Genomic DNA, 14,662 nt, shown 5'->3' on the forward strand with positions numbered 1-14,662 from the left:
ATTAACCGGGAATTAATTTCAATGACATGTTAATCGCTGAAGAGATGTTACTCTTTCTTAAATATTGGGGTTAAAATTATGACGTAAACTCGAATTTTCTCATAGAGCAGACTATAAATCGCCAGATCATAGCTACGTTCCCTTTTCAATAAGAAACTTTAATTTGCCTACACTAATTGTCTACATGCGTAATGTATGTCCCTGGATAAAGAGAATTAATAAAATATATAACTTCAGTTTAACACGTTTGTGGTGTGTTTTCCATAGTAATTGTACAACCACGTAAATGGACCCACCCCCCATGGATACACACAGAGCGTGCATGGGGATAGGAATAAACGAAATATTTTAATTCATATGGTTTGTAACAAGTTAAATATTTGGTTTTTAAATTACATGTTTTATTCTGAATAATGCATTTCCCCTCACAGTATTTTCTTTTCGCGAGGGGATGCTACGCTTTCTGGTGCCCTTGTGAAATTACAATTGAGTTTACGCATTAAAAGATAAACTGCTCCAACCGTTTATATGAGTCAATATTCCTCATACAACATAAACTATTATTTTATGAGTATTTAAAATATTCATATTATATTGTGTTTAGCAAATACTTCCCATATTACTCCCATCCATACATCTATTACAAATGATCAATACAGTCGTGTATGTCGAATAATTGAATATTAACATATATCAGTTTGAAACAATGATAATGATAGAATATACTTACCAGCTTGTTTTAGTTTATCCTGACCTTTGTCACCGATGCAGTATTCTTTAGATGATTTAGTAATACTTTTTGAGGGATCAATCATAACCTTGTCTTTGTCTTTAACTTCTTGTCAATGAATAATATTTAATCTTTACACACGTGAGAGTGTTTTCTCTTTCGTTCTTTTTTGTTGTAAATCAATATCAATTTGAGTTTCATAACTGTTCTTTTCGTATTGATTCTGACCAAGACTGAGACAAAACTGTTAAAGCTCTTAACTAAAGAAAACGAATAAATTGCATGTACCTGCAGTGTGCTCCAATTGCACAGTTTTGAAGTCATCTTTGAAATAGTCGATGCTTAGGCTGCTAAGTTGCTCTTTGTCGTGTTGCTTCATATCAAAAAGTCTTTCAGTGTAAATTTCTTTGATAGACAGGACTAAAAAAAAACTGGACGAGTAGAGATATCCATTTACTCCGACGTCTTCTATAGAACAACCAACTATTCTAGAGACGGTTTCTCTAATTTTTGTTTCATCTTCTGTACTAAATTGTTGTAGATATCTCACCACGTGGAAACGAACGTTTCGATATCCATTTTCTGTCAATCATTAAAAAAACTATCAAGATCATCCTTTAAAAAGTTTATAATTCATAACTTTTTATTAGTGTTGTTGAAAACTAATGCATTGTATACTTTATATTTATATGTTTTTTTAAAGTTATTCTTAGTTAAAGTTACAGTAGAAAATCGGTTAAAAAATACTTGGTAAGAAAAAGTGACCATTAGTTTAATCAATGCTCAAACTATGATTTAATAATCAAAGAACTGATAGACAAGGTCTTGAACGTTTTTATGTAAAAAATAAATACAACTTAACGGGGACTTAAAACAGTCATATGAATATATTTATTTTTGAATTATTAGTACAATACATATTTTTGTCATCGTTGCAATGTTCCTGTTGGGACAAAAAGGTTGTATCTGATGATTGATTTGGTGTTGGTAAGAAATTACTCGGTCAATTAGTGAAATTTTACTTTGAATACTTAATATTTTGTAGGATGCAGAGGGATTTTATTTTTGCCATGAAATTACTTTAAAAAATAGTGAGAAACATTTTGAAGATCATCTTTATCCTTATAATATTACTAAAAAGAATACGGATAATGCAAGTTTTAGTGTAAGGGACTGTATTGCATGGGTTTCTTACATCGATTTTAAACTGAAGCCATTGTCATATTTGATGTGTTGTTGGACATCTATACGGGAGTGTAACCAAGGAAAATCTATTTTCATAATTAGTGCTTAGGTCAATACTTTCCCATGGTAGAAAAAATGCATCTGTAGAGTGGGCAAAGCATGATTTATATCATATCTATTTTTTTTTTATCATAAACCATGTTTATTTTACATTTTTATTTAAGAAAATATCATTTTTGTTATAAATTTTATGACTTTACTATTTACTAAAAAAGCTATTTTAAAAGAAACTCGTGTTAAGTATGCGCAGCTTAAGTAAATAAATTATTCAATGTGAACTACGTTATTAATTCTATAAAGTGAAGATACGGATATAAAAACCAGTAGTGTTGTCATTCAAAAAGTCGGACCACACTCTAAAATAATAACGTTACAGTGGATGGAAAAAGCCATAGGTATACAATAATAAACTTTGTTTATATTCGTTTAGAGTTTAGAGTTGATCAAGATCCAAACAACTAAAGATGAAATGCAGATTATGTGTATTAAAAATCCATGCAAGATCCACTGGTAGATTAATGCAAAAACGAAATACATTTTATAATTATGTACCCGGTTTTATGGTTATCTTTTTATTGTTTTTTTTTTCATTGCGCAATAAAATCAAATAAGGTTCCGTTTCGATATACGGTGCATTTAAATTTGCTTTGATATGAGAAAACAATTATTAATATGATTTTGGTTTTATAGAATTAACACAAGAAAAAAAAATCTATTATTTTGACTTATTGATAACGAAAACTACAAAGTTTTGTTCACACTAAAACATATGAGAAACGAATTTGCTAACCTTATTCATAGCGGAAAAAGTTAATTAATCAGTTAATTGTACAATTACCTGGTGGCTTTTCATAAAAATGCATTGCCTTTTGCTGTTTAGCATAATCAATGCATTCCTTTTCTAGTTCTTCACATTTTGTCCTTATGAGTAAAAACTGCATTGAAACAACGTCAGACGGACTAATTATCTTTTCTTTTAAAAGAACTTTGAAGCAATCTTGTGCAGTCTTTGCTTTCTCTAGTTCTGTGACGTCTTCAATCTTGCAAGATACTGCATGTACAATACAAACATTACAATACTTTCACAGACATTTTTTTCTATGATTTCAGATAAAAATAAAAATAACAAACTTACATTGAATGAGGAATTTAAGTGTATCCATTTTTTCTTTAGGAAATTTCTCTGCTAATTCACTGAGCCAAATGCTAAACGGAATACCAGATCCACCTTCAGCATAAAATGTTCCTATAAATGACATATTATATAAATGTTATAAAACCAACGTGTGAGAAATATAAACGTCGCATAGAGAATTATTTTTTTTCATTACAAAAAAACCCTTAGAAGAAAAAACAAAATAATTTTGAAATAGTATTAGTAGGCTGTTGTCACAATGTATACTAGCAGTTTAATGCGATTCCTACCGAGCGTCTTCTTTTCTCTCTTTAGTTCTTCTTGAAAAATGTCACCTAAAAAACAAATACAAGGAGTTTTCGTTTTAAAAAAAAGTGTTTTTTTAAGAAAAAAAAATCTGGGTCAAACATTTGCAATAACTGGCAAGTCTGTTATGATATTTTTTTTTTATTTCGATTTTCACAATAATATTTAAGATATGATATTGGATACTGAATGCAATATAAAAAAAAATATGAAAATTACTTACATCACCATATCAACTTTTGATATACATTTCTAACGATTGATTTTTGTAATTGTAATCATTTTCACAAAATAAAACAAAATATTTAAAGTGTCTAAGTAAACCTAAGTAATTCATTTCAATATATAGAACTTTCAAACATTTTAATATTCTTAAAAAACTATATTTAATTTTTAATTTAGTGTTTTATTACAACACCGCATAGTAAATATATACAATAAATAAAACCTGTTTAACAATTTGACTGAGAAAAATAGGTCTGGAAATTTTTTTCAGTTTAGACCGTTTCAAGACCTTTGGACGTTTTATTTAAGAAAAAAAACAACAAACAAACAATCAAAAAACAAAAAAAAAACCCAGAAAAACATTAAGATGTTTGACTTTTCAACTTGCTTAATGATGCATGTATAAGGTCCTTAAGGATTACGTTTACTCAGGGTTTGAGATTTCAAAAAATATTTTTACAAAGTTCAATATCTGAAGTCCAAAAGTGTTTTAAAAACACAAAATAACAACGTTATTAACAAATATCGATTCATGATTTGTTTATTGGAGGTAAATATACTCCGACAAAGGTAGATTAATATTAAAACAGAGGATATTCTGACTAATTTTTTCATTTTTTTTTTCTCTTAAGGAAGGAGTCTTTCTGGTTTTCGACTGGTCAAACGTAAATTTGATTAATTGTTCATTAAATCAAGATGAAAAAAAATTAAAATTGTATATATTTCTTTCTTCTTTGACTATCATTCAACTTGGCATAAAAAAGTAATAAATGTTTAGAATCTAACAAGGACTATATTTTTGGCGGAATATTACCGTAGGAAAATATCACATATATCGCAATTCAGAATTGCTGCAGGTTAATAAGTATGTTTTAGCATATTTTAAACAATAACATCGATGTTTGATTTTTTTTTACCATTTTGAACTAATGATATGATACTTGAGTTTCAGAGTATGTTTTTAGAATATGATTTGCCTATCAAATTACATTTTTTATAAGCTTTTTAAAGCGCCCATTTTAAACATTGATTTTTGTGAAAAATCACTAAAATAAGTTTTTCTCTCTTATCAAATGGTCAATATATTAGCTTTTCTGTCAATTTTTATCTTTATATAAAGTCTTCATAATACATAAAAATCAGATATATCTTATTATTGGAAGCATGAAAAAATAATCAAAATTTAAGAAAATTAGAGGAAATGCGGGCTAAGCAATTATCAATTTTAGTATAAATATTCCTTGCAATTTTGTTGTATAGGCTGATAAACGTTCTAATAGTCTATCATTTCATTGAAGAATAAAATCTTCAAATCTTAAACAAATATCAACATAACTGCAAAGAGCTACACTCATTTTCATCATCCTTTGCGCTGAGGAAAAAGGTAGTGACCTTGACCTGACCTTTATGTAAAAACAAAACGGTCAAATTTGATTAAACTGTGAGAATCATTAGGTAATTTGATCCAGTTGACTGTGTCAAAGGACTATATATGATAAGGGCCTAAAATGGCCCCCTAAAATGAACATCATCATTTTACTATCATTCTTTGTTTTCTTAATACAACAATGTATGTGATGTGTTTACATAATATTCATTTTGGTTCAAGTGCCCACAATTTAGATATATGACATTGTAAAGACAACCTTTTTCCGCCATTTTTTCATTTTTCGCGTAAAACAGCTTGTTTTCAAGCAGTTTTTCCTTCCGAAAACATAGAGCGCATTCTTGAACAAATAAAATATTTTAATCAGAGATGTATCTAGGCAAGACTAATAAGTGACAAAAAATTTTTCCTTGTTCAAGCATGCGCTCTATATTTCCCATTCGTAAATATATAAGAAAAATGTCAATTTTTGGCCGGTTTTGATTGAATTATAGAAATGGCGTCACTTCTGACGTCATATACTGCCAGTGAGTGCAAATAAATCAAATAAATAGATGAAAAATATATTTTATATCAACTCTTCTAAAAAATTAGTTAACATTTTATTGTACCCGAAACACTTTAAAAATGGCGAATTATGGGGGCCAAATTTAACTCTTATCATATATAGTTCTTTCATGAATTTCTTATTAAAAGAGGTATGTTTGATAATGAGAAGACTCCTTCCTTAAAAACTTTCCATTGCAATGTATTTGCAAAAGTTAAGTTTCTATATGTTTTTTCATATCATTTTACATATTTTATGGTTGTATTTACTCGTTTATAAATTTATGTCACTGGCTGCCACGCGATTGGAAAAATCTTGAAATTACATAAAACCGATTCAAGATGTAATATCTCGAAATTTTGATCATTGACCTTATATAATGTTAATGTCAACATAATACAGACAACAAAAACAGTTTAAGGCGATCAATGGTTTGGAGCTCCTATTAGTAAGTTTTTTGTTTTTTGTAACTTGATCAAAAATGGGTGCAATTTTGGAAATTGATAGAGGAAATTCGGACTGAATTAAACTTAAGATATGTGCTTAAATCGATTCAGTCAATTATAAAATTAGTAAAGCTATTCGTATTTTATCATTTTCCAACCTACAAATTGTTTTATTATTTCTAATAATTACAAAATAAAGAAAACCTTGAAAATGGTGGACAATTTTGACAAATTTTGACATTTTTTTCAAAAAAACATTCAGAGGTCACTAGCAGAAAAAGTTGGTCATTGTCCTAGTTATTTGAAAGTGAAAAATAGCACAACAATAGTGGGGCTACAATGTGCAATGAGTATTTTTTCGTTCCTATTAGTGGATTTTTTTTCGCCCCTGAGTAAACGTAATCCTTAAACGTCTATTAACCTTTTTTTCCGGGCGGGGCTTTGCCTGCCGATTTTGGTAAAGAAGCACTTAAATGTGACTAAGAATAACAAAATTCATAGTGTATTTGTACTTGTTTAAATATTGAAACTATAAGTACTAAAAAGAAGTAGAACTAGCAATATGTTTTGAAATATACATCGTGCATCCAAAATGTGTTGTTTAGTATAATTAAATAATTAACACTAACGACCCCTACCCCCTGTCCCCATAATTACATACACCAAAAACCAATAGTGGAAAAAAGTCGAATACAGCTAAGATGTCCTTACACATAATAAAAAAGAAATTCTAATAAATTCACATATGTTATATGGAAAATTTATAACTAAATTACACTTTCGCAAAATCATGTTAAATATGTTTTTGTATTAATCAATCTGTTTAGTTCTATGATTTGCGTGCATTTTAAAACAACTTTTGGCTGAAACATATCGGCTTTTTATGTGCTTGTTTTTGTATTTCTTTTTGTGCTCCTAAAATTATACGAATAATGATTGATGATACAAACACATATCTTCCCGAAATTTGCCTATTTATGTTACGATATAACAGTAATAGTATGGCACTTGCGGTACAGTAAAAATGTAAACAATTATGAAACGTAAATTAAAACAAATCATTATTACCTGAAATCACCCGTTTTACCTCTCCAATTCGATTTTTAACCTCTATTTCGAAGATGCAGTAATCCAGTTTTTCTAAATGTTTTAAAACCAACACAGGATGAGGGAAAGTATTTGATGTCCCTATATATTCCGCAGCATTGACATTAATTGGCTCAAAAGTGTCGGTATTATTTTCTTTAATGTTCCATTTCACAGAATGCGGAACTGGAACCGATTTTATTGTCATCGTGAACTGCAAGCTACCATCCTCTTTTTTGACACATTCCTTCAAAAGGATCTCTGGAACACCTAGTAAAATAATATTATATTGAGGAAAATGTAAACCTTATAATTGATAATACGTAAACGTTGAACACGTTAATATGATAAAATGACAATTTGACTAATAACCCCAGTCAAATCAGATCGATTTTGTAGATAATAAATACTTCCTGTCGTTTCTCAAAAAAACTAGGTTAGTTAAGACATTGTTTCATCCGTATGCATGTATGTGCATATAAATATCGTTGTAACTTGCCTAAGATATAATTCAATTCAATTTTTTTTTCTCATAACCAAATAAATTATACAAGAGGTACGAGACAAATAAACATTTTTACATATATACATGCAATCTGGATGAGCAGAGCTTGCTGATTAAAGATTAAAAAATTATGGTTACATCGATTAAGATAAAACAAACTTAAACATAATTGCCAGCTTGTACCTGTAACTAAATAATTTGTCTTTCGATCTACATCACCCATAAATTACTATAATAACTTCTTCTTTTTAAATGGAAAGACATGACAATATTAGTTATTGACCATTATCCTCATTGTACAGACGTGGACGGAAAAGCAAGGAAAAGTTCTGTATGCACAGACTCAAATCATTCAGACCTGATGGCATGAACAAACGAATGGACTTCCCTAAAATGAACGTCTCATAGCCTTACATCACCTGACACCCAGGCCATATAGTAACATTATCAAATCTCTTAACGTCGCCCTTTTCAGTTATTAGTCTCCTTTTATAGTCCCCTACCGGTTTTCACCGGAGGGGACTATGGCTTTCCTCTGTGTCCGTCAGTCCGTATCTCTGTCCGTCTGTCTGTCCCACTTCAGTTTTCCACTTTTTTTTTCTTTATGCGTTTCAGGAATAACACGAAAGTTACTGAAGAGCTTCAAAATAACAAACTACAGATCAAGTTTACCCTTTTGTAGCGTCTGGTTGACATATTTTCGAGAAAATTATTTTTTTATTGTCCAATTTTTTTAATGTTCGGGTTCGATAGTCTGCATAACAGTGCATTGTTTTCACAATTTCCACAACTTGGTAGCGAACGTGTATTGCTTATGCAATACTCTCAGATTGTTTGTTTACCCTTTATTTGTTAAGGTCAAGATCTAGTGCAAGATTCCAGTGTTTCTTTTTTATGCTAGAATCATTGTGACGTCATAATTGATTTGAAGAATCTTTTCCCCATACTTTACGGCGTTAAAGGAATTATGTAGAAAACAAAACAATTTCTTGACCTTCTATATTTAATCATGGGAAAATTAATCCCGATAACTATACTCAATTTCACATGAATTTAAAAGGAGGTCAAACACTTGTTTTATTCCCTTCTGAAGAGACTGTAGGCATTCTGGATATATTCTATTAATCAAAAATGGACAAAACTCCTAAATTTGTTTCTTATTTCCTTCATATTTTATTGAAAATGACAGTTTAAAACTTGATTTTATAGTGTTTTCTAAGAATTGTAGCCCTGGTACACCCTATCAAACAAAGCTATTGTTATGAAGCATCATTAAAAGAATCTATATCATAAATTTTATAAACCTGTAGGCATCTTTCATTTACCAGATCTTGACATTAATAACCATTTTTATAAGTTCTTCATTTTTATTTTTTTATTTATTTTTCTCTCTTTTTAATCGAACGTTTACCCATTATAATCTTAATGTAAAAAATCGGGTCTAAATCATACGTGCCGTACGAGTCAACAACGGAGGTTCTCCTTGTACAGTTTTCAAGATAGGAACTAATTGTTGTGCTTCTTTGATTTTTGATAATTTATTAAAAAATAACAAAGTTATATTTTAGCTTTGGCAAAGTATTTTATAAATGTAGTGTTAATCAATTCAGGATTGACAAATTGATTATGGATACTGCTCATACAAAGGAAAACCAATATTTTTTTGTTTCTTTGCCAGTCAGACTTTAACTTTTACTGGTATTATCTGATGATCTAAGTTAACATTCGCACCTCATTAAGATCTTACATTTTGCATAGTTGTTCTTTTTTATAGATCAACTGTATATTAAATCCTCAATGTAACTACAGAATAAGAAATAAAAATAATACCCTAAAGGTATCAAGTGATTCATATATATTTACTGTGATTTGTAATTGCGTCTCCATTCGTTCTTATAAAGAAAAAAACAAAACAAATATGTATATATAAAGCCAAAACGTATTTGAAATCAAAACGTTTACAATATTAATATTCCATGTATTATAGATCTTGTAGGCATCTAAGCTATTTTTTTCGAAAACAATAAAAAAAAGATTTATTTTACATATTGCGCAAAAGTACTCCAGGAAAAATGATATTTGGTAAAATTTATTTTTGATTGAGACATTTCCTGTTTAAATGGATTAAACAAACCCAATGAGAGTTTTTTAAGACATTTAGAGGATATATTGTTACCTAGTAATATTACTTTGCTCCACGTCTCACCAACGGGGTTGACAGCAATAAGTTTGTAATCGCCAGCATCATCACAATTCACGTTATAAATAGTCAGCGACGGGTCATTTTTGTCCGCCCCCGCATATTTTCCATCGTTTGATGCAATGACTATATGTTTATCGCCCTTAGTCCAATAAACATTGTTAAGTCGAGGCGATTCGTCATATAGGAATACATCACATTTCAGTTTCACAGAGTTGCCATGTAATGAGCATGTCACTTCAGATATATTTGGCTTACCTAAAACAGATTTTAAAAAATACTTCATCAAAAAAAACCTTATAATTTAGAAGTTTTTAAAATGATAACTTATCATTTCAAAAGTAAAAAAAAACATACTTCCTGTAACTTGTAGGAAGAGTTTGTTGCTCGTGCACTTTCCAATGCCATTTGATACAGCAACTCGGTAATATCGTTGTTGATTCAAAGTAGCCTTCCGTACAAGCAAGGAATGTGAACATAGATCACTTCTGCTTCGTAAATATTTATCCGTGTCAGTATCAATGTCAACAAATTCTTTTCCGTCAGGACTATGTTGCCACTTCACTTCATCAGGAGAAGGGTATCCAGATACAGTGCAGTCGAATGTAGTATCTGATCCGCAAACAACCTTCGAATTCGATGTTGATACTATTTCTGCACTTGGTATGTCTATTAATTAGTTCAACCACATAAGTGTTATCGGTTATCAGTGCTTTACATTTACATATTTTATTCAACATGTATCAGTTCTGCTTCTTATAAAACATTACCCCGTAATATGAATCTATATAACTGTGATGAAATAACAGGGTACTGGTTATCGTTAAACAGTTGCACTATTATAACTTTTAATCGAAAAATTGTTATTAATATTTACAATAATGTTTCTAATATTTTTAGATATGTTTATAGATATACTGTATTTAAAAATGATAAATAATCTTACTAACATTATTAAACAAATAATTCATGTCAAAATTATATAAAAAATTAACGAAGGATACTTTCCATCTATGATGTCTTACCTAATCTTATACTCTTTGAAACGGGTTCAACAGCATTCAAGATTGTACATGTATACAATCCTTTATCACCTTCACTTGGCCTTACAATTGTAATAAAATTGTCCTCTATTTCTCCATTGCGATATTTGTCACTTGGCACCTTAAGCTCCGAATTATTTTTTGTCCATTTTATTTCGGTAAAAGGAGAACTTTCAGAGACTTTAAACATATAGTGAATACATATTTCTCCATTTTTTGTCGTAGCATTCAACTCCTCTAAACATGGTAGTTCTATATGGAAAGTAAATACAAGAAATGATAAAAATGTTTGCATTAAAAGTTGTTCCCAAGATAAACTGTTGCATTCATACATGATCAAAAACATCAGAGCCAAAACGTTAAACGTTTGTAAATTTAAAATTATAGTCGCTTTAAAGTACATAGCAAAATTAGCATAAAAATGAAAGAAGAGGATATACAAGAACTGTCCACAAAGTTCGTAAACAATCGCGTTTAAAATTTTAAATGGGATTATATATTGCATACCGAAATGTTGGTCCTAAAACTTTAAATCAAACTAGGGTGATTTTTGAATGTTTTTTTTCTCTCTTTTATTAAACTTAAGTTTGACTATATTAAAGTATCGCGGAAATTACGCAAAATCCAGTATAAAAATTGTCTATAATTTGTACATGAGCTTTAAGTTAGAAATACTTAAAGTTTTGTTTTTTTTTGTAAATGTCAAAAATCATAATATTCAACAAAAAGGAAGTTAGTATTGTGTAAGTCATTAATTTATTTACATGTGGCATTTGAAGCTGTTTATGAATGAGAAAAGGGTTTTAAAAAGATGTTTCGTCAAGAACGTCTTTAACCCCCCCCCTCCCCCCCCCCCCCCCCCCAAAAAAAAACAAAAACAAAAAAACGAAAAAAAACAAACCGACGTATGCTGTTTTCAAGGAATAGCGCGTCATCATAATATTCTGTCTCGACTTTGGTAAAGCACGGATCACTAGAAGGGATTCAATTAATGGAGGAAACAGAAAAAAAAAATATTGAGGTATTTCTTAACTTTTCTACATGTTGCACAGCAAAAATTGATATAATGTGCGATTGTACCCTCTGGCCAAACAGTGGGTGCTGCATATTACTCTTAGGTAAACCAAGGCTATGGCGTTATAAAGGCGTCGTTATATCTTTACCTCAGATTTAGCCGTGCGCCCTGAATAGTCAATGCATATTTAATTGCCAATATCATGTAAGAATATAAATTGCTCCAATTTGTTTACATAGATAGTATTATAGTCTATATTAAATTATAATGATACTTTTCCAAAGTAACATTGTTATTTGGAATGCAATTACACGTGCCCACGAACTTTTTGCACAACTCTTGTATAAATTATTTTTAAATGAGTAAATACCTCCTTGTGGACGGAGATAAACCATGTTGCTTAATATTTTGACATCATGCTTTCTTGAGATAACTGCTTGGTATCCTCCTTTATCTTTCATACACACGTTGTTGATAATGAGATTTCTAGTGTCACTTCCCTCGTACTTTTTATTTTCTATGTTAATTTGTTCCCTAACTAATCCGTCTACTCTGTCCCAGTTGAGTGGCATATAGACATCTTGTTCTGTTGAAATTTCAGCTTCAAAGCGAGCTGTATTTCCACAAAGTACTTCTGTATCTCCTGATATATAAATTGCTAAAACAAAAACAAAAATATCATAAGTTAAACTTTTTAAATGCATTATTTTTTTATGGGAATTTATGTTTAATATCAATATTGTTAATTGCAAAATTTACCTCCATAACATTCTACAATGGAAATATACTCATCAAAAGTCAATGTTCTCTTCTGTAAATCTACAATCATCTGATTGTAGTCAGTATTACATCCTCTGCTTGTCGTAAAATGCTGACATCTTTGAATGATGTGTTTTGCATCGCTCCAAAGCTCCATAAAATCGTCGTCGGAGATTTTTCCACATTTAGGGTGTGCAAAGCGTTTGTTTCTAAGCTCCCTAATCCGTTCGATATCGTCTCCAATGGACACGTCATTTACAGTTGGTTTAGTTCCCCATTTATTTGGTGGCTCCAGTGAAGGACAGAGGTATCTTATTAGTTTGTACAACAAAGTTATATCAAACGTGCTGTAATCAGGGGTATTTGATGAGTTATAGCAACATTTTTTCTTTTCATCTGGATTCAATTTGTATATTCCAGTAAGTAGTGGTGGACATGCTTTTATTTTTTTGTCTAGGTCTGCTGGCTTCACAAATATGTCCAAAATGTCTTTAAGGGGAAGTGTAATGATATCAACGCAAAGTATTGAAAAACGAGCAAAATTCAATTGTTTCTTTGAGAGAGTTGTCGATGTCATTTTTCAGGTTGTTAGTTTAATGCCTATGTCTTCTTTTTACATCTTTGTTTGTTGTGATTGTCGTCTCCTTATATGAAACCAGACATATTTCTACCGTTCTCTTAAAAAAAAATATATATATAAATAAATAAATAAATAAATATATATATATATATATATATATATATATATATATATATATATATATATATATATATATATATATATATATACATATTTATCTTTGTCAATTCGTACGCAAGTATGAAGTTACTGCGAGAATTCGATGCAACACTTGACAACGTCAGAAATATATTTCTGTATTTACTTCATTTAAAGTCTGCAAAGTAATAAAAGCTTGAATTTATAAATGACCAATTCGGCATTTTAAAAGATAAACATATATACAAGAAACATACATTTCTTCGCGTTTTATTCTATTTCTTCGATACCCAATAACAGGGACGCATATTTCTGTCCGATATTAACCTGAACATATCGCATTGATAAATGATAGCTAGCTATAAATGCTTAAGAATGTACACTTTAAAAATAACTCCGAGTGGTTTAACTATAAACGATATAAACTTCCTAAAAGAATAATTTATTTCAAGATCGTGTTTATATTTATCGCCGAACGAATCGCTCGAATAATGATAATTACGCTCAGTTATATGTGATAATAAAATAATTTGATAAAAATATGTGACTTAACAGTTCCTCAATAAGTGCTTGAATTTATTTATCTGTTTTTATGTATAAATATAATAAAATCAAAAATCGAATCGCTTCCCTGTTTGTTTACGTTATTGTGTCCATCCCGCGTACGATTTAATTTTACCGTAGCATAGGTAAGTAAGTTATCCCGCTCGAAGAATATTCGGTTTTAAGATTTAATTAATCAATTTGAGTACTTAAGTAACATTAATTGATAAAATCATTTATTTCTTAAATTTCGTTTCATTTAACTTGCATTTCTATATTTTGAAGGTATGGGATAGGATAGGATATGATAGAGCTTATTTGCAGGATAGGATACAGGATATACGATAGGATAGGATAGTTTTGTTAACGTTCACGATAGCAGCACTGTAAGCATACCAATTACTGCAATGCCAACACTTTCTAAAGAAAGTTAGGGTATGTTGTTTAGAATTGCCAAACAGAGAAAACGTTGCTAAGATGATTTTAATATGTACGTCTAAACAGCTTGGTCTTTAAATGAAAACACTGACGATTTATTAAAACTTGATACATCGCTTCACCCCTTTATTCCTATTTATTTGGATATTGAGAGAAAGAGGTGATTTCCCCTCTGCTGTTTAGTCATTGCTGGTTAAAGCTCGCCTCAATAGCTGACTGAACAGCCGAATTTATATCCGTGATTTAAATCAACACACCTCGGTCGATTGTTGTTTTCAGTGTAATTGAAAGTGCAGTAGAACTTAACCTGTATTGATGTTATTAATGGTTGAGT

General features: G+C 30.1%; 1 protein-coding gene and 1 long non-coding RNA gene across 2 annotated transcripts; both read right to left on the minus strand.

Moving 5' to 3' along the window:
* Positions 1-1,049: 1,049 nt before the first annotated feature.
* On the minus strand, positions 1,050-3,455 carry LOC136273741 (uncharacterized). Its single transcript, XR_010711969.1, has 4 exons — positions 3,401-3,455; positions 3,111-3,221; positions 2,814-3,026; positions 1,050-1,312 (listed from the first exon to the last, which is right to left on the minus strand). It is a non-coding gene; the product is annotated as an uncharacterized lncRNA (long non-coding RNA).
* A 3,413-nt stretch (positions 3,456-6,868) lies between these two features.
* Positions 6,869-12,527, minus strand: LOC117686993 (cell adhesion molecule DSCAML1-like). Its single transcript, XM_066086076.1, has 6 exons — positions 12,241-12,527; positions 10,838-11,107; positions 10,170-10,481; positions 9,789-10,070; positions 7,090-7,377; positions 6,869-6,936 (listed from the first exon to the last, which is right to left on the minus strand). The coding sequence occupies exons 1-6, from the start codon at positions 12,440-12,442 to the stop codon at positions 6,869-6,871; spliced, it is 1,422 nt and encodes a 473-aa protein (XP_065942148.1). The 5' UTR covers positions 12,443-12,527.
* Between the last annotated feature and the right edge of the window lie 2,135 nt (positions 12,528-14,662).

The sequence above is a fragment of the Magallana gigas genome, chromosome 1 (assembly GCF_963853765.1).
Source record: "Magallana gigas chromosome 1, xbMagGiga1.1, whole genome shotgun sequence".
In the NCBI taxonomy this organism is placed as follows: Eukaryota; Metazoa; Mollusca; class Bivalvia; order Ostreida; family Ostreidae; genus Magallana; species Magallana gigas.